At 55.0% G+C, this 25,074-nt stretch overlaps 1 protein-coding gene across 4 annotated transcripts; it reads left to right on the forward strand.

The window, feature by feature from the left end:
- The first annotated feature begins 296 nt into the window (after window positions 1-296).
- On the forward strand, window positions 297-18,843 carry AEN (apoptosis enhancing nuclease). Of its 4 annotated transcripts, none has more exons than XM_061371332.1 (4): window positions 297-555; window positions 16,615-17,276; window positions 17,516-17,716; window positions 18,058-18,843. In XM_061371332.1, the coding sequence occupies exons 1-4, from the start codon at window positions 297-299 to the stop codon at window positions 18,259-18,261; spliced, it is 1,326 nt and encodes a 441-aa protein (XP_061227316.1). In that variant the 3' UTR covers window positions 18,262-18,843. The 4 variants fall into 4 exon arrangements, with proteins under 4 accessions (XP_061227316.1, XP_061227320.1, XP_061227318.1 ...); XM_061371336.1 differs by having other exon boundaries at window positions 497-555; window positions 16,618-17,276; XM_061371334.1 differs by lacking the exon at window positions 297-555 and adding an exon at window positions 16,051-16,170.
- The last annotated feature ends 6,231 nt before the right edge of the window (window positions 18,844-25,074 follow it).

Raw genomic sequence — 25,074 nt, forward strand, 5'->3', positions numbered from 1 at the left:
CCACTATACACCTATCACAGGGTGACAGCCTTGTCGTCCCCCCCCCACTCCCCGTGTCACCTATGGGGTGACAGCCCCATACCCACCGTAACCCACCATAGGGTGACACCGTGTGTCCCCTCCCGTGTTACCCGATGATGGGGGATGCAGCCCGTCTGATGCGCAGTGACATTTGCAATCTGTTGCCATGGGCGCTCGGGGACTTTTGCTGTGGAGGGGAATCGCGTTCCTCTTTCCCCCCCCCCCCTTTTCCTTCATCCTTCTCCTCCTCCCCTTCCCTCCCTTCCGATGACGTCATGGATGACCACGATGGTGACAGGGCCACCTGTGGGCTGGTGAGGGGTTTAAAGAGACAGTCTGCAGCTCCAACAGGAGCCCCGGCTATTGTCTCCTCACCTGAGAGCAGGGACCACCCAGACCAACATCCATACATCCATCCTATCCGGTCCCACTCTATCCCTGCATCCCCCTTGCCTTCAGCACTGCAGCTCTCTCCCGGGACCTGGGCATCCCAAGCTGAGTCCTGTATCCCTTCTCTATGGAGGCTTTTCCAAGGTAAGGCTGCGCTCCGTGATATCCCATATCCCAGTGGGGATCCCGATGGGCTGCGGCTCCGAACGTTCGTAGCCGCAGCCCATCGGGATCCCCTCATAATCCAAACCCCATACGAGGCATCCCCAGCTGGGACCAGTCACTTCTATCCTCTACTGGGACGCTGCCACCTTCCCCACACCTCCAAACAGGACACGGGGCTCATTCCAGAAGACAGGACAACAAAACCCCTGAGGTGGCAGGTCCCCACTCACATAAAGGGGTTGGGATGCTCCTGCCTGCGGTAGTACCGGGATGTGGGGGTCTCCAGTGTTTTTCATCCCTTCTGGCATTCCTAAAACGCTTTGGAAGATGCTCACCACTGGGTATCTTCTATGACCCCCCCTCCAGGCAAGAGCCTTGGGCATCTCCTTGTCCCTGCTGTGGTCCTCACCAAGGGGACCCTTCGAGCTGATGCTATGCCTGGTATCTGAAACCCACCATAGCCAAACCCTGAGGGGACACAGGTGATGCCAGGAGACATGGGTGATGCTGTAAGAGCAGGCAGAGGCAGGGGGTGAGGAGCACTCCTCATCTTGGATGGGGGGAAAGGACCATCTCTTGGTCCCCAGGGCTTTGTCCCACTGTCCTTCCAGCTCCGATGGGATGAGCAGCAGGTAAGTGCTTCTGCTTGGTGTCACTCGGATGTGCAGGCAGGGAGCTGGATAGGAAAGGGATCTGGGAGCTGGGAGAGGCTCGGAGAAGAGCAGGGTGGAGATGTGTGTGTAGGGACCGGAGTGTGCATATTGCCAGCAAGAGGAAGGTGATGTCCCTTCCCACAGGACATAATCCAGCAGTGAATGAGCAAGTCACCAAACTCCTTGGTGGCTCCCACCGGGCATCCCTTGAGGGTCTTCCCAAGATCCAGATCCACTTAACTCCCATCAGCTACAGAGCCACTGGTCCTGCAGGGGTGGCTGTGGTGGAAGCAAGGCAATCAGAGTAAACCTCATGGCTAGTAGCCTGGGTTGCCCCTGCATGATGGGAGACATGGGGCAGGAGGGGAAGGGACCATGCTCCAGTGACTGTGTGGTCCATCCTGGAGGAGCTGGGCAGATCCAAGGATGCAGCTGCCCATTTTGGGGGTGGAAGAGGCAAAATGCAGACTGTCTGATGGGTGGAAACCTCTGCCTGGGTGGCTTTGGCATCTGCCCACTTGGTAGCAGCTGAAGTGCAGGGACACAACCCGCGCCTTGCTGCACATGGCCTGGGAGATCTGGGGGAACACCTGCAGTCCCCTGTGATGCTCAGTCTTTGTCCTCCTCACTGCCACAGGGGGACACTGGGGACAAAATGGGGAGCTCTGGTTCCAGCATGGCATGGGGCAGCCCTGGCTGGACCCACCTTGCTTTGGGGGACTCTGGGGAGGCTGCTCCATGGGCAGTTTCCAAGGGGATGCTTGGAGACCTGTGGTTGAGACCTGCTGGAGGGGGCATCCCTTTCCCCCCCCTGCACTGTGTATGGGGCAGCGGCTGCTTGAGTTCAGCCACAGCAATCAGGGCTCAGTTTAGTCCTAGATGAGCACAGAGAGGGCTGTCTGTTGTTCCAGTGGGGCTACAAGCGAGCGGAATAACCCGGGGTGTAGCGCCTGGCTCTGGTCCATGTGCATGGACACACTGAGCAGGCAGGAGACACACAACACACAGGAGGAGTTGTAGAGTAGCGGCTGGCTGTGCCTGGTGGTCCAGGGATGTGCTCTCTGGCTGAGCACCTTTTGCTGCCTCATAGCCCTGTGAGAACACGTAACCAGAAGGGAACTGATGCCCGTGCGTGAGGACACCCAAATATACATTCAGACACACGTGCTGTACCCAAATACGTCGCGGCACTGGGGAACGCCAGCGCGCAAGCTGGTTACGCTCCCAGCTCCCCCCAACAGGCGATTTCACCTCCCCTCGATCCCTCAGGGAAAACTCTTCCAGTGCTGGTGATGGATAACGCCACCGGAGCGTGGGCTCTCCTCCTGACCCTCCTTCTGGCAGCATCCGTGTTCCCTTTGCTGGCTTTGTAGGCTCCAGTTCCAAACGGCGCCTGAGCTCAAGGCTAAGCGCCTGCTTGCCGGTGTAATAAGCAGGGATAGGGTCTCCAACAGGGGTTTGTTCAGGTGGGGAATGAGGTCAGGACCTCCATCCAGCAGCAAGGAGCCCAATCCTTTCCCTGTGAGAGGCAGAGTTAAGGTGAAGTGACCAATTCCACCTTCAAGGCTCATCCCCGGGCTGTGTTTTCTCATCAGGGTCCAAGCCCACCCAAGGCTCAGGCTGTTACTGTGTGCTGGAGCAGTCAAACACCAAGAGGGGTGAAGGTGGCTTCCATCCCACCCTTGTCACGCTTTGGGCTGGACTGTGCCCAAGCCATGGGGAGAAGGGGAGGAACCGATGCCACCAGGCAGTATCCAGCATCCCCGCTCAGACTGTGCACACAGCAGGCACTGGCTTCTCAGCAGCAACACAGAGGCTTTTCCAGCATGGTCACTTAACCCTGTTAATTCCCTTGTTTTCTCCTGCCAGGCCTGCTCTGCCCCTGCCTGGGGTGTCCCAGAGCCTCCTAATTGCACTAGTGAGCTCAGTTTCTCTCCATCACTGGGGAGCTTTTCTCTGGGGTTGTTTTGGGGACTGCTGGCCCTTGGGATGGGGCAGTGAGCAGCAGCAGCCCTATTTGCCCTTTCCCCTTCACCATCTCCATATGAATTATGTCAGTCTTTGATTGACTCCCTTGCTCCCTGCTCACACGGAGATGAGGTGTCACCAGGGGTGATGGTGATCCTCAGCACAGCGCAGTGCTTCTCCCATTCTGTCTTCCCTGTGGGGAAGGCACCAAACATGCAGTGCGAGGAAGGGCTGACCGAGCTCACCTAACCCACTCACCTACGTCCACATCTCCAAGGCTGTTTTGGAGCTGCCAGAGTTGATTTGGAGGTACAAGAGCTTATCCCCACACCGGTCCCCCACTCTCTTCCCCTCATCATCCAAGGGAGGCTTCAGGGTGCCAAGAACACCCCGGAGCATCCCTCACCTTCCACCTCACCATCCCCACCTCCTGTCCCCAGGCCATCTGGCCACACTCATCCATGTTAAACAAATGCTGGAGTCTATTATCAGGCCCTGCCTCCCCCTTCCCCCCTGGACAGATGGAGGCTGAGCGCACCCGGAGCCCCGGCCCGCAGCATTCATGTGTGTGAATGAGAAAACTGAATTATTTATGGCCATGCGAATAAGGCTGCCGGCTGCGGAGGCCGAGCGAAGGGACTCCATTACGTGGCAAGGACCTGTTGCTATGGAGCTGGGGCTTCTTCCCCACAGCCCCCCGTGCACGGCTGCATCCCTTCTTGCACCCCATCCTGCCCTCATCTTCACAGGGGTGGGATGGAGAGTAGCACTGAGCGCTGGGTTGGCCATGGCGTGCTCAACCCTGGGTGTTTTCATCCCTGCACTGTTCCTGTTCCTTACCCAGACTTGTTTGGAGGTCACCCCAAATCTCCCCACATTTCAGAGCTGGACCCCCAGTGCAGTGTGGGGACAGTGTAATGCTGGTGGCCAGTAGCTCCCTGGTCCACAGCACGCATTGGAACTGCTGGGAAGTGTTGGGATGCGCAGCAGCAGCAGCATCTCATGGCTGGGGCTGGGTAAAGCAGATACCGGCACAGCATGGGGCAAAGGGTGACTCAGCTCACAGGCCTTAACTCCCCTTAAACCTCCCATCCCCGGAGGCAATGGGAGCTGTGAGTCAAGGTCTCCCCCGCCCCCAGTGCCCAGGGCAGAAAAGCAGCTTTACAAGAGGGGGGACCCCTGCCAAAGCCGCTCCCTAGGGATGCTGAATCCTACAGTGATGCTGAGAGAGATGCTGGGACATCCCCCACTCCCACTGTCTCCTTGGCCAAAAAGTGGGACTTTGTCCCTTTTGGGGCACAGTCCCTCCTGCCTTGATGCCCACCTGCGGTCGGGACAGGCTCCCAGGGACCGTGAAGGGATGGGACCCAGCAGCCTCCATCCCTGTGCGGTGGCAGCGCAGGGACTCCCACTCCCTTCCCTGCAGGGCTAAGAATAGACTCCAGCTCCGCTCCTGGCGCTGAGTGGGCTCTGCTGGGCTCGGAGGAATAAAAAGCAGGCAAATGCTTATTTTAGTCACTGCAGTCGGCAGCTGTGGCTCTGATGTACCCAAGGAGCTGCTCCACACCGTGTTTACTCACCCGCTACTGGGAGCAGAGGCACTGTTGCAGACCACTTATCCAGGCTATGGATGTCCCCCACCGTGCTCCCAACCCCATCCTGCCTGGCTCCCAACCCTTCTCCAGCACACCCAGCTGCTTCCCTTCCTCCTTTTCCCATGTTTCTGGTGTGAGGGATGCAGATGCTCCCACCCTTCCCCACGCCTTGAGGGATGCTCCCCCGCTGCTCCCTGATGCTGGAGGCCAGCGGAAGATGCTTAGGGCTTGAAGAGGGGCACATCCACTATACGGGACACAGGGAGCTTGTCCCTACCACCTGAGATAAAGGGGATTTGCAGACATCCCTATGTCCCAGTGAGGCATATGTCTCAAGGCCGGGGGAACCACCCGCTCCTCTGGGAGAGCATCTCTGGGTCCCTCTCCCCAGCATTCCCCCCCGAGGTAAAATCAAGGAAAAGCTAATTGTTACCATAGTTACGTGAAGTGGCCTTTCTCAGGGAGCCGCGTCATCACTGCTGTCACAAGGTTAAGGCGGTGGGGAGTGGTGGTGGTGGGGAATGGGGGGGGGGGGGATGTGTTTTCTTTGGGAAAAACCATGGCAACAGCTATTTCTAAGGGAACAGCTGTGCACGGTGAGGCCATGGGGAAGGGGAAGGGGTTGGGGCATCTCTGTGCCAGCCGTGCACTCAAGGCTGGTCCAGCGGCTCAGCACGGCAGCCTGTATCTGCAGGGTCCCCTTCCCACCAGTGACAGGGCTCAAGGGTGTCTCCCACAGTGCCAGCATGGTGCAATGAGCTCCAGCAAAGCAGCACAAGGCCAATCCAGTTTGCTTGCCATGTGCAACCCCTCTTGGCGTGATCCCGTTGGCCAGGGCAGGAAGGGGTGACAGATAGGGGTTGGAATTAGATGATCTTAAGGTCCTTGCCAACCCAAACCATTGTATGATTCTATGTGTGGGATCGCCAAGACCAGCCACCATGGGGAGCAAGGATGTGACCGTTTGCTCAAAGCAAATACACCAGGGAGAAGCCTCAATGGGAAGCCCAAGGTTAATCAATGAGAGACACGAAGTTTGAACAACCCTAATGCAATCCTGGTGGATATCATATGCATGGAATCAACCCCACCAGAGCCAGTATGGCCTAGGCTGGTGAAATGACCTCCTGCAGTTAATGCAACCAGTTCTGATGGGACCAGCTGCTGGTGGGTCCCAGTGTGTGGATAAGCATGGGAAGGTGCTCTGAAGAGGTCTGAGGAACCTGCACCCCAGATCTGCTTTGCAACAGCCAAGTACACCCAGTGAGAAGATGCTGGTCTCGGCCGCAATCTCCACCCCTGGTTCATAGAATCACAGAATGGTTTGGGTTGGAAGGGAGCTTAAAGACCATCTAGTCCCAACCCTCCTGCCATAGGCGTAGCTGGAAATCATCTCTCTTTGCAAGGCAGACACTTAATTAAGACCATTTTCCTGAAGGAAGCCAAGATGGAGAGCTTCATTCCAGCGTTTTCTGGCATTCATTTCCACACCAATTAGGGTGCAAGTTAGTCATCAGGAGTGCAGTTCAGTGGCTGTGCTCAAGGGAGGCTCTCCAGCACATGTGCCATCTTCTTCCAGAATGGCGGTGGCAGGGACAGGCTGGGTGACCATGGCAGGGACAGGGAAGGGGCAAGCATGGTCCTTGGGGTGCTGAGGTCTGTGGCTGGTGGTAACAGCCCAGGGCTGGGCTGGGCATGGACAGAGTCAGCAAGAGGGCTTTGGGTATCTCCATGAGCTCTGTGTGCTTCTCCTTGGCTGCTCAGCCTTGGCATGACTTGGTGAGCTGCTGGACTCCAAGACTAAACACTGGGACTAAATGCTGGAGAATCTGCACATGGCAAAAGAATGGGAATGGAAAGGGTGTGAGGAAGAGCAAGGAGCCAGCTGCTCCCCAAATCCTTCTGCAGGGACTTCACCATCCGCCTGTGCTCTGTGGGCAGGAAGGCTGAGAGAGGACAGGGAATTCTTCCAGCCTTAGAGGATGAAGCCCACACACCAAGGAGGAAAGCCAGGAGCTCCCTGATAGCACTGACAGGGGAGGAAGAGGGATCTGAGGATGAGATGCTCAGCACTGTGCCCTTCTGTGACAGCATCCAACCTGAGGCTGCATCGGTGTTGGCACAGAAATGTGGTTTAAGGGTGGTTGACATCTAGATCTTGAGGTTGTTTGGTCTGGATAGTCTCCTGCTTAGGTCTTAAGATGTACCTCTGCTGCGGTCATGGCTGTGTGTTCATCCATCTGCGGGTGAACCTCTCCTGGTCAGCTTTAGCCAAGAGGGCTTTCTAGAAGATGCAGCTGAAATGTGGGATAAGAGCTTAGGAGGAGGAAGGTTCAAAGGGGAGCAAGCAAAGCCTCCCTGGGCAGTGGCATGGACACACTGGCTACTCTCCCTGTGGAACTCATGGGATGCTGTGGTTGTAAGAATTCACTGAATGTGATTTATGCAGGGAGCGCTGGCAGGGTGCACCATAGAGGGGAGACTCTGAGGGTGGGATTGCTGGGAAAGCCAGCACATGGTGGAATGGGAAGCTGGAGAGCCAATGGAGGTGGGGAGGAGGCATCTGAAAGCCATTGCTGGCTGTTCCTGTCCCCCGGGAGCAGGGTCTCACTGCAGAAACACTGCACCAAGCTCCATGCTGACCTTAAGAGAGTAAGGACGGGAAGGCTCCAACTGAAACACCAGTTTCTCAGTGATCTCAGTTGCAAGGCTTAGTTCCCCTGTTGCTTTCCACTGCATTGTGCTGAGCCCGCAGGGCTGGTGCCTCCTGCTCCATCAGAGCCATGTCTGGCTCTGCCTCCATGGGACAACCCCAGGGTCACACACTCAGCACGGCTTTCCCTAAATACTCCTGATTACCAACAAATACTCTCATTTCCCATGGGCACCAGCAGGGACCAGAAGCCTCCCTCATGTTCTGCCCAACCTACCTGCTGCCTGCTCCAGCTCCTTCAACACAGCACCAGGAGCCCTGCGAGGAGCCTCCTGCCCCTAGGGCATGTCCTCCAAGCCCCCATTAGTTAGCAGTTATCTTAAGCACTGCAACATTTGTAGCCTTATTCTTCCTAATCCCGCCTGGTGTAACCCTGGCTGTCCTCATTAGCCACATAATTGCCTGGCAAACACAAAACAGGCCCTGACACGGTAGAAGGAAATTGGTTTAAAACTATGAAGCCGAGTCCTCAGATGTTGTTGAAGGGGTCTTCTGTGTTTATTTGCATTCACGTGGCGACCAGTGGAATAATGAGAGACTGCTGCAAAAATACCTGGTTTTCCTTAAAGATCATCTTTGGAGAACGTGGGTTTGAAATGATGGGAAAATCCAGCCCGGCCCCTGTGCTGGTGAAGGACAACTGCATCTCCACTCGGTCTTGTCCACTGCACCAAGGGGCTTCCCAGAAGAGAAGGTGGCATCTCCCACCCATGCCCACAGGGGTATGGTTGCCCAGGGAGAGGTTTAGCCATCCACATCTCCCAGGGATAATGCCTGTGAGTTTCAAAGGAGCTCCATCCAGTTCTATCAGCAGACCGCAGGGCTGAGTTAATGGAGGCAGCGGTAAGAAATCTAATTAACCTGCAGTATGTTGTTTAATTTGTGTGAAGTTGTTGCGGTTACTCAGCTATAAACCCCATCCCCAGCTCTAATGACAATGACTTGCATGGCAGCAGCGGAGAGCATCCTGGAGGTGAGCAGCCACCTATGCTCACCCTTGAAGCTGCCCTCAATTACACACGGAGCGTTCCGGTGGTTGCCTCCATCTGGTTCTTCATTGGCATTTGAGACACTTCCCTAGCTCCAGCCTTTGGAATGGGCATCCGTGCTGCTTTCTCTGCCTGCTCTGGCATTCAACCCTGGTGCTCAGCTCCCAAAAACCAGCCTGCAGTGTCAATCTGTTGATTGCACTAAAGTCCAGGAGATGGCTTCAGGTCACCGAGTTCCCACCGCAGCTCTTAGGGCTGTAATTATGTTCAAGGCTCTTTGCTTGGTTTATTTCTTTTTGCTAATGCTTGCAGCCACTGCACTGATCTTTTCTTCAAGGCTGACCTTCAGGTAGCTTCCCAAGAGAGAGCCTGGCCTGCTATTTAAACCAATTCACAAACCAGATCTCCAGGGCCAGTTGTCCATTATATGATCTTTTGAACAGCAGGAATCTGCAGGGATGATGGTGGCCGATCTCTTAGTGTCGGTTCAGGGAGAAGCATAGGAAAAGGGATGGATGTTGTGTGTCTCTTCCCAGGTTAACCTTCCCCCAGGATCCTGGACCACCCAATAGCTCCCCTGCAGCACTCTACAGAGGGGCTCTGGAACCTGTGGCGCCAGTAATAGGGTGATGCTGAGCCTTAGCATCTCCGTCATCTCACAGCAAAGCTTTGCAGTCCCCCCATGACCAGTATGAGAGACACACAGACACACTCATACCCTTCGGGGACATAACTGCTGTGGAGGGAAAAGCCTTTAACCAGGTCGCAGACTCCTGGTTTCCCGATGAGATGAGGTTTTGCCAGGAAGGGAATTGAGAAGAAAGATGATCCACTTGAGCGTCCTTAAAAGCCAAGTGGGCTGAGGCCATGCTTTGCGGGGTTTGTAGGAGGAGAGACCTCCAGCATTAAGCTCACTGAGATCCCTTCCAAGGCTGGTGCTCTGAGTGTACTGGGGACGTGAAATACAAGAACACTCCTGGCAGATGCACAGCCTCCTCCCTGCAGCTCACACTTGCATTTCAAGGGGACTTCAGCCCCTCTGTCCCATGGGAAGCCTGGAGACTTTGGCTTGCTCCTCCCTGGACACAGGCTGTTGCTGGTGGTGATGCCCAGGGGCTGCCCACCATCCAGGATGCGTTTCCCAACAAACAGGACTCCCAGCAAGCCAACCTGCATCTGCAAACAGGGGTTCTGGTGGAGTTCCATGTGCAGGGACACAGGAATCACCCCCCAAGCCGGCATATCTCCATCACCACCGGTTTGAAGGATGGACCAAGAGTGTGTCCCTATGCAAATCTCTTGGCATCCTGAGCTCCACAGGCATTCCCCTTCAAAGCAGGGACAAACCTGGTCCCCTGGGTGGCTGAGGCGGTGGCCACCGAGTGGAACAGGAGCTCAATTTGGGGTTTTCTTTCTTTTTTTTCCCATTTTTCTTTTTTTTTTCCTGAGGAATTAAAAAGTGGCATCGCTCCCACCGGGTAATTATCCCTCTGTTCCAGCTGAAATACAATTAAGGCAGCTCTCAACGTGCCCCCGGGATATTGTGGTTTACTAATTAACAAGCGGATATGCTGTGGCCCCTGTCACGGCAATTACAGCATGAGACAGGCTTCAGGAGCTCTAATTACACGTCAGCCCGTGACACACGCTGCAAGACAGATTAACGAGGGCTACGGAGGGGTCTTTACCCAGCGAGAGGCTGGGATGGGGATGGGGATGGGATGCGGGGATCTGATGTGGCTCCAAGCCTGGGGATAACGGTGTGCGCTGCAGCACTGGGAGGATGCGGGGAGCAAATTTAGGGTAAAATACCCCGTGGTTGTCAAAAAAAGAGAGGTGGATGAGAGGAAAGAGAAGGGTTTTTGCTTTGCAGAGCCATGGCCTGCTGAGATGAGTGGCATTTGGGATGACTGCAATGAATAGCAAGTATCGCATCTGCCGCCGTTAATTCCCAGACCAATAAAGCTGCTGTTAAGAAAAGAAGTCAGATGGGAAATGCCCAACAGGGTTTTTGAGTGCTGACAAATAACTACGAGGTCTCCCAGAGCCAAGAGGAATTTTTCTGACAGATGCTTTATTGGGAGAAGTTATGCAGTTTCAGGTGGAATTCAACAAAAAGCTTTGGCCGGGTATGGGGGTAGGGGGAAAAGAAAGCAATCAGGGTTTATGGAAATGCAGTGTTGACATGGCGCATTTAAAAAAGCTGTTTCCTTTTGAAACACGTTAAAAAGATACAATTAAACCCAAATACAGACTGCACACCTAATGAGGACAGTTTGTTTCTGACAAAATGGAACCATATTTATCAGCTTTGCTGATACCCATCAGATTTTTGCTGGTCCCAGCCCAGCAGCAACACAGGTTTGCTGTGACATTAGTTTGCCTTTGAATTTATTGCTGTTATTATTTATCTCTTCCTCAGCACTTGCCAGCTGCAGGCACCCAAGGAGGGATGGTGACATGGGCTTTGCACACCAGCATTGCCTCCAAATGCTGCTGGAGATGGGGTGGTTCTGAGGCTGATGGGAGGATTTGGGGAGGCTGAATGGGGTTTGGGGCTGTATCACGGGAGTAAATCCCTTGTAGAGGATGGAGTTTCACACTGTGGGGATGTGCAGCAGGCCCAGCTGTGATGAAGGGTTGAGATGAGGCAGGCAAAGGGGTCTCAAGGGGGTTTCAAGTGGGTTTTGGACTAAACCCCCTCAATGCATTGCAGGGAGGACACCCTGCACCCAAAGCATGAAGCCACTTGAGGCCACCTCTGCTGCAGTGATGGCAGGGGGAGGGCATTGCTCCCAGAATAGATCTCATCAACCATCGCAATTAACACGAGCCAGGTCCTCTCCCCTCTCCATAGCCCCAGCCAGAGCCGTACATAAAAATAACTGTTTATTACACAGCGGGCAGAGCCCTGCTTATCGCTGCAGACAGGAAATTGCTGCGCAGAAACCGCACGTTTCACTTTTAATAAGTTTGGCAATAAAACATCTCGTCAAACGAGGCCACGACAGGGCGATAATGAAGCTTCCGCATGGCCCGTAATTGCTCACTGCTCTCCTGGGGGGGAGCCAGAAAACGGGGAGTGAGAAGAGAGATGAGTGATGGCAGCAGCAGCCCTCATCTCCTGCTTTGGGAGCATCCTTATCCCCAGCAGCATCCCCGGAGCATCAGCACCCACCAGGCTACGGTTGAGGAGGAGGGATGCAGGCAGTTCCCACAGAGTGGTGGAGGAGGTGTCAGAAGGGAAAGGAAAAGGTTTTTTGCCTTCCAAACAGGAGTTTCCAGCACTGAGAAGGCTTCAAAGCTGGGTGGGTGCTGTTACACTGAGTCCATCCCTGTCCTTAGCCAGGATGGGGGTGTTCTCCCAGCAGGTTTTGTGCAAGTGGGCTCAGGATGAGGAACTCCCAAGACCAGCTACAGCTGAAGCATGAAGGGTGTAAAGCAGGAATGAGGAAAGCACTCATTGACTGACACCCTACGGACACTCCTCACTTCTTTCCAAAGGTCCTTGCTAATGGGAGCTGCAGAACCCCTTGGTGTCTGTGGTTAATGTTGACATCTTGCCTTGCAGCCCTTCAGGTTTAAAGTGGTTGAGCTGAAACACATGCCCAGTCCCAGCCCAGCTCCCCTCAGCAGAGGAGCCAAAGACTGGCTGAGTGTTGAAGGAAGGAGTACTTTGCCATCTTCAGGGGGGACTGAGGCATGGCAAAGGAGAAGGTCCTGCAGGGACCCCTGTGCTGGACCTCTGCTATGGATCAAGAGGGCCGCAGAGCTCTGAGCTGCATCATGGCAAAGGCCAGGAAGCGACATGGTGCCTGTCTGTTCTGATGTCCTCATGCTGGTGACAACAGCAGCCAGGCAGCACCAGCTGCCTGGTCCCTTGCACCAAAGGATGATCATGGTGTTCCCAGGTGCTCCCTTCATGATAAGTCTTTATTTCTCTAAAGGAAACCAGGTCAAGCAAAGGACTGGTCACAGCCCTGACCTACTTCTGTAGCTCCTATCTGATCTTCTAGATGCTGGTGGACATAAACCAGCACCGCCACAAGCCTATTCAGAGTGATGGGAACAGCTCAGGGGAGCTCTGGTGGGGTGGGCGGTGGGGAGGCACCATGCAGCCTGCAGAGCCCAGGATGGTGGAGTGGTCCCTCATTACCTATTGAGGCAAAGCTGGGGCCTTGCTGCCTTCTCTGGGTAAATTTATCCTTGGGGTCCTCATTCACACCATGGCAGGGCAGGAGCAGAGAGGTCCAAGGGGTGCAACCAGCCCTGCAAAGACCAGCAGTGATAGGAGACAAAATGAGCCATGTCCAGGCTGGGACTGGGAAATGAAGTGGTTTAGAGTCACAGCAGGAACGTGCTGGCACTGTTGGGGAGCACTGCTGGGCTCCAGGGTGTGCAGGAGCCTCGGCTCACCCGCAGCATTGCTCGCAGGGGGCTCTCCTGGAATCACTGATCCTCATTCATAAGCATGATCACTTTAATTGGCTGTCGTGGCTGCAGCCTCCATCTCCTCCCTGCGCTGGGGCTGCATCTCCCTCCCCATCCCAAATGTCACCATGTGTCTGCTCCTACACCCGCTTGGTTAAGGACAGGGAAGTGGTTAGAGAAGGGGAAGAGGCAGAGGACGGGTGAGTCCATGAGCCTGGAGCTGGCGACAGACACCCACTGCCACCACTCTGCTCTGCAAAGCAGTGCCTTGAAAGCAAACCACCTTCTTGAGGGGAGCAATGCAGGATGCTCTGTAACCCTGGCAGCGATGACCTGGGGACAGGCACTTTGGCTGGAGACCTGTTCCTATTGCAGGATCAATGACGAGGTGGCTGGAGAGGGACCAGCTCCCAGGACAGATCCAGCCGGGCTGCTCAGCCTGAGATCAGCCTGGTGCTTGTCTCGCTTGGAGCAAGGCCAATTGCTTCTAGTAAATTATTCATCTGACAAATTTAGCCTGTTATTGTATCGTGCTCTGCCCAGAGTTTTACAGATTTCATCATTATTTCAAATTGTGCAAACACCACAGAAACCTCTCCCCGGCTCTGGCATCGTCTCAGCTCTCGGCTCATCTGCCACATCCAAAACAGGATTTCAACCATCTGGTGACAAAACCTCCATCCCCAGGGAGGACACAGGACCCTTTGGAGATGAGTGGCATCACTCTCCAGCACCAGGCTTCTGCCAAAGGGAGAGCCATCTACCATGTGAGAACCGTCTATTGACGATGCAGAGGGTGGGATCAGAGGAGGCCATGGCACACTGATGGACCCATTCAAAGCTATTATGACTTTTTTCCACCTCCATCCTTGCGTCTGGGGTAAGGAAGAAAAATGACACCGCTGTTTCCTTGGGCTACCATGGCCTTGGGAAATGGGTAAAGGCTTCTCCTTTCCTCTCTATGTGCCCGTAATTTCTCCTGTCAAGGAACCATAAGGGCACAGCTAAAACTTTGTCCTGCCAAAGAGAATCTTCTGTTTCTTGCTAAACATGCAGCCTGGGAAGGAAGGAGTTACAAGCAAACCTGAGGGGAGATAGATGGGTCAGTTGTGGACAAACCAAGAGTGACCAGACCCATGAGTGCAACAACAGTGTGCCTGGGGAGAAGCTACCAACCAAGAAGCACCAAATGGCCCAGGCACTTGAATCTCGTGTCCCACTGCAGGGTGTGAGGGAGAAGAGCAGCCAGCAATGCCACCTCCTCAGAGCTGGCAGAGAGATGCCACCAGCAATGCAAGCCCATCTCCCTCACACCAGAGCCTGAGTTTGCTCCCACTCGTGTGGTGACAGTCACTCACACCTTGACAGGGGGTGAAAAATGGGGCAAAGAGGCCCAGCAACCTCTGATGAGGTTCACATCATTCTATCCCCAAGAGCTGGAATGCCCCGTTTCATCAAAAACTCCAGAAAAGGGTATAGATTCCTATACAGAGACCTGCCAGGGCTCCCTAGCAAGGTGTTGTGGGACACTTGAACGACTCTCATTACGGGGGGATTAATTAGCTGAACAGCAGGAATGGAAGCAATAGATGCGAAACACAGAGCAACAGATTTAAGGAAGAGGCTTACCAGCCAGAAGAAAAACATTAAAGAAATAGGAAAATATAAATCACAAGGTGATCTAAGCCATTCCTTTCTGCCTAGGCTGAAGCAGCTGATGGGTGGTGAAAAGGCAGAATGATGGAGCACGAAAACACTTGTCCTGCTTCCCTGCACGCCCCCTTCGGTGGCAGGGAGAGGGGATGCTCAGCACAGGGCGCTGTGGGACGACGTGGTGCCTGGCTCCCTCTGGAAGACTAGTGATTTTGTTGTTGTATGGCTCATCCCACCACAACAAGTCACAGTCTGCCCTAGGGCGCACGGCCTCTCCGCCATGCTGGAGGCACGGGGACAAGCTGGTGGCTGGGGCTGCCGTGGCCCTGCACTTCTGACCACCTCGGCTGTTGCTTTTGTGAGTCTTGAGAGTGAAGCAACGAGGGGCTGGTCTGAAACCCCATCTGCACCCATGTCCCAGCCGGAGCTGCCCCCACAGAGCACCATGGGAGAGCCATGATGCAAAGCCTCAGCACACCCCAAGGAGTGGTGCTACCCCAGCCAGCAGCCCAAGTGTTGCCAGCAGGAGAAGGGATGTCCACAGGGTCAAAGAATCATAGAAACAACCAGGTTGGAAAACAGCTTCAAGATCATCAAGCCCAACCATTACTGCCAAGTCCACCATTAACCCCTGCCACTGAGGGCCTCATCTCATGAGGTTTGAACCCTTGCAGGGACAGTGACTCCAGCACTGCCCTGGGCAGCCTGTTCCAATGCCTGAGCACCCTTTTGGTGGAGAAATTTTCCCTAACATCCAGCCTAAACCTTCCCTGGCGCAGCTTGAGGCGGTTTCCTCTTGTCCTATCGCTTATTACTGTGGAGAAGAGACCAATGCCACCTCACTACAACCTCCTGTCAGTAGCTGTAGCAAGCAATAAGGTCCCCCCATGAGCCTTCTCTTCTCCACACTAAATCCTCCCCAGTTCCCTCCACCATTCCTCATCAGACTTGTACTCTAGGCCCTTCACCAGCTCCATTGCCCTTCTCTGGACCTGCTCCAGCACCTCAATGTCTCTCTGATAGTGGTGAGCTCAAAACCAAACACAGGATTCAAGCTGCACCCTCACCAGTGCGGAGCACAGGGTAATCACTGCCCTGATCCTTCTGGCCACAGTATTTCTGATACAACCCAGGATGCCACGGGACCTTTTGGCTGCCTGAGCACGACTTAACTGGGTCAGCAGTATACCGCAGCAAGCACACAGCGACACCACAGTGTATCGGTGCTGGGTACCCTGGTGAGCACCCACCCCACCCGAAACCCACCCCCAGAAGAGCCCTTCCCTCCAGGCCACAGGTGGAAACCCTGAGCAGCGCTCATGTCCGGGATGCGAGAACCAGATGTGCACCAACAGATGTGCACCACCAGATGTGCACCAACAGATGTGCGACCAACCCTCCCCGCACTGCAACCCAGGCGCCTTAAGTGGCCCCGCCATACCCTCCTGCAGCAGCGGGCCACGCCCCCTGTATGCAAATCGCCCGCCGCTCAGCCAATAGGAGAAGTGAAGGGCGTGGCCACGCTGGGACTTGCCCGGGCATGTGAGCACGGCCGCTTCCGGACGGGACACGTGGGAACGGCGCCGGGCCCGGTGGGTCCGGAGGGGGAACGGGGTTGGAAATGGGGCTTGGGAGGAGCAGTGGGGCGAGCAATGGGGAGAGCTAATGGGGTGGACAGCGGCCGGGGTCGGTAATGGGGCGGGCAGAGGGCTGGGGCCGGGAGTGAGGCAGAGAAGGCCCGGGTAATGGGCAGACAGGGCCTTAAGGGGTGTGTAGTCGAGTGGGGAGGGGGCTGCGGACCGGGGAGGGGGTGTGCATGGCCCTGGGATCCGGAGTGAGGGAGGCAGGGCCCAGGCAGTGAGAGGCAATGGCGTGGGGACAGGATGTGACAACGTGTCCGTGTTCTCCCCGCTCCATAGCTCCTGCTTGGACACCGTATGCCAGCCCACACCGCAGGGGGGGTGATGGTGTGTGGGTCTTATTTGACAGGGGTATGGGAGCTGCAATGTCACTCAAACCCCCATGTGCACATCCAGCAGGGATGCCTCCTGGCAAAGGGCAGATGATCCCGCTGCTGCCCACCCCAAAGGCCACGGCACCCCCCTCACGCAGCACCCATGGCCCCGCAGCAGGGGGCCACACTCAGCCCCCCGAGGGTCGCAGTAAGAAGAAGAGCCGTAAGCACCAGCGGTTCATGGAGCGCCGGACACTGCTGGAGCAGAAGGGGCTGCTGAGCCCCCCCAAGCGCCCGGGCAGCCAGACCCCGATGTCAGGGCTGGAGGTATGCAGCACGCTCACCAAGGTGGATGGCACCACAGCAGCGCACTGTGGGAAGGTCCCCAAGCCAGAAGAGGCTGTCTCCACATCCCTGTCCCCATCCGCCTCTCCGGACAGCATAGCCAGGCACCACTCCGTGCTGCTGTCCCAGGGGAATGGCAGCTCCAAGAGGGTGCGGACGTCCTCCCCGCTCCTGCGGCCGAGCAAGTACGTGGCCATCGACTGTGAGATGGTGGGTACCGGTCCTCAGGGCAGGCTGAGCGAGCTGGCGCGGTGCTCTGTGGTGAACTACCAGGGGGATGTGATCTATGACAAGTACGTCCAGCCCGAGCTCCCCGTCGTGGATTACCGGACGCGCTGGAGCGGCATCACCAAGCAGCACATGAAGAGAGCGATTCCCTTCAAGGCTGCTCAGGCAGAGGTGAGGAGGAAGAGAAAAGTCTTTGTGTTACCTGCCAGATACACCCTGTTGGTGGCGTGAGCCGAGCTGCTCCGAGGCACGAGCCTCTGTGGTGGGTTGGTGTGCTTGTTACTGATCCGTTCTGGGAACCTAAAAACTAGAAGTGAAGGAATTGAATAGAAAATGGTTAATTTCGTGCTTAATTGTTGGGGGTGTTTCTCCAGCTGCACTGTCTGTCTAACCCTTTCTGACGCTTCCAGATCCTGAAGATCTTGAAAGACAAGGTTGTGGTAGGACACGCCATCCACAATGACTTCCAAGCCCTGAAGTACTTCCACCCCAAAGACAGGACCCGGGACACCAGCCGGATCCCAGTGCTGAACGAGAGGGCAGGGTTCCCCGGCAGGGCCAATGTCTCACTCAAGACCTTGGCCAGGCACCTGCTCCACAAAAAGATCCAGGTAAGGACCAGGAACCTGGAGATGGAAGCATCCTGTGTGGTCAGCCTGGGCCCCCATCTCCATGGGTGCTCTCTGGGAGATGGAGATGAACCTTGTTCATGCTGTGCTCCTGGCTGGGTCAGGCTGGGGGAGTGCAGGACCTCCCAAAGTGACCAGAAAAGCAGAGAGAGGACCTGTGCCCTGCAAAAAGTGCTTAAGAGATTCCTGCATCTCCATTGCTGCATCAAACCTTTTCTATCTCCAAACCCCCAGCACCTGTATCCTTCCAAGCAAGCAGACAACATTAAGTGGGATTTTTGCCATCTCCTTTATCTAATGAGTTTTTCCCCCCCTTTGCTCAGGTTGACTGCAGAGGGCACTCGTCAGTGGAGGATGCTCAGACAGCCATGGAGCTGTACAGACTGGTGGAGGTGCAATGGGAGACGGAGCTGGCCCGTAGCCTGCCCCCCCGGCCCCCCAGCCCCATCACAGACCCCACCGCAGACAGCAGCCAGTACATGGATGACCAGTACTGGCCCACAGACCTGATGGAAAGCAGCTTATGAGGGACAGCACCTCCTCCACGTCGTTCAGGCCATGCTGGTGCCTATTGACGGTAGAGGTGGCTGCTGATCTCCTTCCCTGGGGCTTGTGCCCCATGGGCTCTGCCTGGTACCCATCTCTACACAGGGGGGGTCAGACACCCCCAGCCCTGCCCTGGGACAGAGAAACAGTGACACTTGGACACCAGCAACTCTCAAGAGCACTGAGGCCTCTTACTGTGGCTGTGCTGTGTTCATCTGGCACTTGGTGCTCTGGGATTAGCAGGGTCCTGGTGTGAGCCTGGAGGAGCCCCCATGGGCATGCAGTGGCTGCAGTGGTGGCTGTGGCTGCCAGGGCACCTGCTATGCCCTCTGGGAAGGGGATACTCCATGGTGGGCAAGTCTTCCTGTGGGAGGACTGAGGTGCCTTGCTGATGCCCAAAGGCTGCAAACCACTCGGAGCCAGTTTCCTCCTCACCTTTTTGCACAGTGAAGCCTGAAAAGTCTGGGTCTGATCCAGCCTGGACAAGAGGATAGGATGCACTTCATTTAAATGGACTGTTCATGTAATTGTCCAGTTCTGAATAAAAAACTGGTCTTGCTAAACCTTTATGTATGTGGTGCGTGATCTGATCCAGCAGCTCTCCAGGAGGGAGAGGGCAGGGATGAGGTTGGGAAACCTCTGCCTGTGTACCATGGTGGCAGCTCTCTGGTTGTATGGGCTGGTCCCCTCTGCTGTGGGGGCATCCCTACAAAGGTTGGGGGAGCAGGGAATAGGCTCAGCTTACAGAAAGCCCAGTGCAAGAGGAAGCATCCTGCTGTGTCACCCTGCAGCAGCTGGGCTGTCCCAGCTCAGGGAGCTCCCAGTCTGAAGGGGGAAGCAGTACTGGGATTTCCCCAACCTGCTCATCAGTATCCCTGCACACAGGGGTTAGGAGTGGGTGGGAATGATGCTGAGCTGCAGTGTGAGCTGCTGTAACAGTGTGGGGACAGGGTGATGCTCTGTGGGTGACACATGTAGGTACACAGATGTATCTGTGGGAGCACTAAAGAGGGGTTTGGGGTTGGACATGGGGGGGCAGCCATGGTCCAGCAGTCAGCATTGAAATGGAGCCTATGTCCCCATGGCCAGGATAGACCCGTCCCAAGCTTTTCCCAGCATCCATAGGGAGGGAAGGAGAGCTCAGCCCCAGCCTTGGGAGGCGGCCAAGGAGCCGGGTGACGCAGGCACACCTGACGCACACATCAGTGCCATTGTAAGACACATCTTGCACTTCCCATCTTAACTCCTCCCTGCCTGGCTGGGGAAGCTGGTGACGGCTCAGAAGTGCTTCGAATGATGTTGGATGTGTCTAAAAAGCTCTGTCCTCCAAGCACAACCATCCTGCAACAGAAATAGCAGTAACCTCGGCTGCTCTGTGAGCTCGTGGTCCAGGCACTCTGCACCAGACCTGGTAGGAAACACGGTCCCGTGGAAGGTCTTTGACTCCTGCTTGTGCCAGTTTGTCCCAGACACATTCCTGATCCAGCAAGCTGCAAAGCACAGCACCACCCCCTGTGCAAGCCCCAGCACGATGCCATGCAGGACCTGGTGGGGTATGGGAGGGACGTGAGCCCAGGGGGTGCAGGAGGAGCAGAGCTGGCCCAGGTTTCTCTCTCTTTCCTCATCTCTTCTGTTTGCACCTCTCCCTGGGTGGCAGGAGGGAAGCAGAGCTGTAGGAAAGGTGAAAGCTCAGCAGACCCGCCATCAGAACATGGTGGCATCCCAAAGCACTGTCTTCTGCTCCTGGGAAAGCAGACCCAGAGGAAGAGTGCAGCAGAAGGATGCTTTGCTTATGGTCATACAACCTGGCCCATACCACTGCATCCCCTTGGGGGTATGTAAGTATATAGGGAGCTTGCACAGGGCACCCCACAGCTCCATCTGAGTCCCCCTTGATGTCCCCCCAGCCCACCCTGTATTGCCACCACATAGCACTGACTTGCCCTAAGCTGTTGATGTGCCATGGGTGTTGGGGTGAGGCTGGAGAAAGCTGCAGAAGGCTTTATCAGGCCATGACTCAGCCAGTCAAGAGGGAAGGTGTGATTGAGGACAAACCCCACCTCATTTCTGAAGTCCTGACCATCCAAACACTCCAGGAGACCCACTTCCTAAAGGAAACCTGCGCTGGGCTCCAAGCACTCATCCCCTGTGAGCCAGGGCAGCTTTCTCCCTTGATGGAGCTCCTGGGCTCGCACAGTGGAATGAGATGCTCGAAAAGCCCCAGGCTGCCTCTGAGAGCTTGTCCCCATTGACACCACGCTGATTTAACCCCTCTGCTTCAATATCCTCTCTGGTTTAGGGGTGAATTTCAAGGCAGCCAAAGGACAGCTGCTCTTTGGTGCTCTCATGCTTTATAAGCTCTGCTTCTGTGCCATGGTCACCAGCTCTTGGGTCAGCTGAAATAAATCTGGGGACTCAATCCCTGTTTGTATCGGATCTGAGGGGCTGGAAAACCTCTGACATTGTGTACTGCAGTCCCCCACTGCAGGGCTACTGATGAGCAAACCCCCGGATGGATGGATGGATGGATGGATGGATGGATGGATGATGGATGATGGATGGATGGATGATGGATGATGGATGGATGGATGGATGGATGATGGATGGATGGATGGATGGATGGATGGATGGATGAATGATGGATGAATGGATGGATGATGGATGGATGGATGGATGATGGATGGATGGATGGATGGACGGATGGATGATGAGGGGTAGTGTCAGTCTGCTTCCCACCAATGAGATGATGCTTGCTCGGAATAACCTGAACAGACACATTCCCCTGTTTGCACCCAGTGAGCCCTTTAAGAACTAATCAGGATTCTCACAGGTGGCTCTGAATATTCGCCTACAGGCTATGGCTGAGAGCAGCCAACCTCCCTGCTCCATCACTCATGCTGGGAAGCTGAGCATCCTTAGGCGGGCAAAGAAGCACGGGGCTGGCTCACCATTTACACTGAACGTCCTGATTATGGGAGAATCAGGCGAAACCTGGTCCGTTATCTCCCCAACCCTCGGTAATGATTAACCCAAACCCACGAATCCAGCAATGGGCTTTTTTATCAGAGGGAAAACATTGTCAATTGAGGGGTTTTTTTGAGCCAGCTGCAAGAGCAGGTAACTGATAAGCCCATTATTGGAGTAGGGCTGAGCCAATGGGAGCCGATGGCGACAGCTCCTACTTCTGTCTAGCAACAGCTTCTCCTTGAGCAGCAGATGGCAATTCAATGCTGTCCCTTGCTTTTATTGAGCTTCCCTCCTGCTACAAGGGGGTTTTCATGTGGGACACTCAGAAACTGGGTTTCATGTGGATTGTCCATGGTTTTCCGCATGTTTTGGTGTCTGTTCCTATCAGTAGCTGGAAAAGTGGATGGATGCATGCTCCCATCCTGCTCGCATCCTAGGCTCTGCTCACACCCTGCCTTACCCGTGCACCCAGAGCTCTGCTTCTGCTGGGTGGGTGTCAGACACCCATAGAGTGCTTGAGATAACACCATAGCACAACAGCTGTACCAGGAGATGTGTCTGACCTCCCTGCCCTGCATCACCAGCTCCTGGCATGGTCCAGCACTGATCCCAGCTGCTGGGGGCTGTTTGCACATGGACCACTGCTTGGAGCAGCATCCTTATATTAAGCACCCGGCTTGCTTTGCTGCTGGTTCTGGTTATCACAATACATGTGGTTGAAGCACCACATAAACCCCAAATGTCTTGGAGTGGAACGATGCTGGTACCTAATAGCAGCCCAGAGCAAGTCCCTATCCTGGGGCAGTCCGTCCCATCGCTGTGGGGATCCAGAGGGACCATTCCCCTTGTTTGCATGCAGAGAGCAGAGGCTTTGCTCAGGTGATTCATCAGAGACCAAACTGGCTGTAGTGCAGGGAATAACCAGCCTTCCTGCACCCCATCAGTACCCCCACTCACCATCACTCTCTGCTCTACAACCCGAGCCTGAATTAGAAGGCAGAAAACTCACAGCCAGCTAACAATTAAAAGCTCAGGAGCCTTAATAACCTGCTTGGCCAGGAGAAGCGAATAGGTGTGATGTGGAGATGAATAGGCACATCTGGTAGCTGCTTAGCACTTCGGCTGCAGGAGGGGTGTGCGTGTGCATGTGTGCGTATGCATGTGTGTATATGTGCGGAACCGCCGGCACAGCCGCACGGATTGGCTGCAAAACCCCTTCCCGACCAATGCTGAGGACCAGGGTGGCCTAGCAACAGCCTTTTCCTAATGAAAAACAAGCCACTTAACCATCGTGACTGTCTGCATAGGAGAGGAAGAGCCACAATTCCCAGTACACTCCATCCTCCCCGGGGAGCTGGCCCCAAAGGGGGCTGCAAAGGATGAGCTGGATGGGGTGGGGAGGCCTGACTCGAGTACCCCTTGGTCCCTGCTCCGTGGATGTGTTGGATACTCAGGAAGGGGTTGCTGAAGGCACAACACAAGGAAGCCCCTGGGAGAGCCCTATTCCCACTCAGCTGTGGCTGCATCCCCCTGTGCAGGCAGCCTGGGTGCCAGGCTCACCCCCATGCATGGCAAGGGGACCCTGACGCAGGCACCATACATTCTGCACTGAGCTGGATGCCGGATGCCAGGGGGCCATGGGGACCATGACCCGCTGAAGATGCTGCCTTTGTGGGTGCAGTGCTGGGGACACATGGGTAAAGGAGGAGCTGAGGGGTTGGTCACTGCTGTGGTCTCACTCAGAGATGTCACCTTCCCTTGTTCCTGCCCTGGGATTCTCTCCTCCAACAGCTGCCCAGGGAAAGAGCTCAGAGAACAGTAGGATCAGATGTGTGAGCGTAAGCCTATGCCTTATTGATAGCCCTTTACAAGCCAGATCACAAAGCAGTCACTGGTCTTATGGCTGGGGGCACAAGAGGCTGGTTCTAGGGTCAGTGAGCATGGGACACATTGCAGGAGGCAGGCTGGGAACTGTGGACAATGGCAGAGCATATTGATGCACAGCTTTTGGGCTGCAGGAATTCCTTTTCTGTGGGGAGCAGACTTCTGGCCAGCTCTCTGCTGACAAAGGGCTCCATTCCCAGTAAGGCAATGAGGGGAGAGGCCTGAGCTCAGCAGCAGTGTGGCATGGCACCATGCTGCCTTCATCCCTAGGTGCTGCATTATCTCAGGGAGCTTAAAGCTCTGCACCAAACCTGTGGTCTTTCAGTCTGTTTTCCCCCTACCAGCTCACCCCAAGGGTGACGGGGAGATGCAGAGCACCTATGGTGGGGTTCAAACTCTCTAATTCAGAAGCTGAAAGCACAGCCCTGGCCTCCAGCTCAGACCTGCCTGACTCAGTCACTCTCACACCCCCAGAGCCCCCCATAATAAACCCTTTAATACCTCTTTCTCCAACCAACAAAACAAAATCAGGTCATGTTTCCAATGCTACCTGACCAGCGCAGAGCAGCAAGCGTGCTATGCCCCAGGCCAACACCTCTGCAGCGATGGATGGAGCGCGCAAAAGGCGCTTCTCTGGAGCCTGATGGAGAACACTAAAAAGTAGCTGGAGTGGAGGGGAAGCACAAAACGCGTCCCTCCGTTCCTCTGCTCTGACCAAGGTGTTGGTCAGACCAAAGGCCAAGGTTTTCACTCCATTCCTGCCCATTCCGGGTCTGTTCGTCCCGGCTGTTCACTAGATGGTGCCCTCGGGCTGCTGGTTTCCCCTCGCAGGCTGGGGACAGGACGGGGCCAGCCCCTGACCCGGGTTCCTGCGTGTGTATCACGCAGGTCACACACACAGAGGGGGTGTGAAAGCCATTCGCATCGCTCGGTTAAATCCCTGAGCGTTCTGGGGTCTTCATCTGGTAACATAATGCAAGCACCGGCCTCTCTCCTGTATCCCAGCTCTATCGGAATCCCTCAGGATTTTATATTTCTACCACTGTGAAGGTGGTTTCCATCCCCAAGAAAGAAAGAGAAGACAGGAAGGACAAAAGGCAATTCCATAATGAATGCATCTGAGTAAAATAGCAACTAACCACCCACAACCATCACTAAAAACCCATGTACAGACACAGCCCTGGTGCAGGGGGGAAGAGGAGGAAGACACAAATGAGTGTTACTAGGAGGATATGTATTCATTTAGAAATGTAAATCAATGGGCAGAAAGCAGCATTAGCTGCCCCCATTAGGCAGGATCCCTGCCATGGGCAGGAGGATGCAATGGGACAGGGTTGCAGGGCATCCATGGACCCAGGGCAGGAATAGCTGGGGCTGCTACAGGTCAGCACCAGGCTCTGTTTGTCATCCTGGGAGGTCACTGTTTGCATTTGGCCTTCACCTGGCCAGCATGGAGACTTTGCTTTTATTAGAAACCACTTCTGTCTTTATAACATGGGGATCCCTGAGTGCCAACTTCAGGGGCCAAGTCACACAAGGGCACACATGCCAGTGTCCCCCTTAACTTAAAATAGCAGAATGATGGAAAAGATCAAAGCCAGAGCTACACAGAGCAGTGTTTGTTGTCCTTTGAAGATGGCATTAATATGCAGTTCTGGGTGGAAAATGCTTCAAAAACGGTTTCTTGTTGCTGCTCATCTCTGCTTTGCCCCAGGCAAACCCTGAGTCCTGCCCATGCACAGGGACTCATGCTGGTGCAGGTCCTGCAGAGCTGTCCAGATGTCAGGGTCTGAGCCACAAAGGCCAGGGACTGCTCCTAATTTTGCTATTTTTATATTTTCTACTTTTATTTTTATATTTTATATATATATACACACACATATATATCTATTGGGCAGATTGAGCTGGAAATAACATGGAGAAATCATGTTTGCTTTCAGCAT

The sequence above is a fragment of the Neopsephotus bourkii genome, unplaced genomic scaffold (assembly GCF_033783945.1).
Source record: "Neopsephotus bourkii isolate Nb327-2 ecotype Australia unplaced genomic scaffold, CSIRO-AGI_Nbou_v1 NB_1572, whole genome shotgun sequence".
Taxonomy (NCBI): domain Eukaryota; kingdom Metazoa; phylum Chordata; class Aves; order Psittaciformes; family Psittacidae; genus Neopsephotus; species Neopsephotus bourkii.

Coding starts and splice junctions, on each gene's coding strand:
- AEN (XM_061371332.1), top strand. CDS start 297: ATGGATGACCACGATGGTGACAGGGCCACCTGTGGGCTGGTGAGGGGT. Junction 556..16,614: donor TCTATGGAGGCTTTTCCAAG/GTAAGGCTGCGC, acceptor GTGCACATCCAG/CAGGGATGCCTCCTGGCAAA. Junction 17,717..18,057: donor TGCTCCACAAAAAGATCCAG/GTAAGGACCAGG, acceptor CCCTTTGCTCAG/GTTGACTGCAGAGGGCACTC.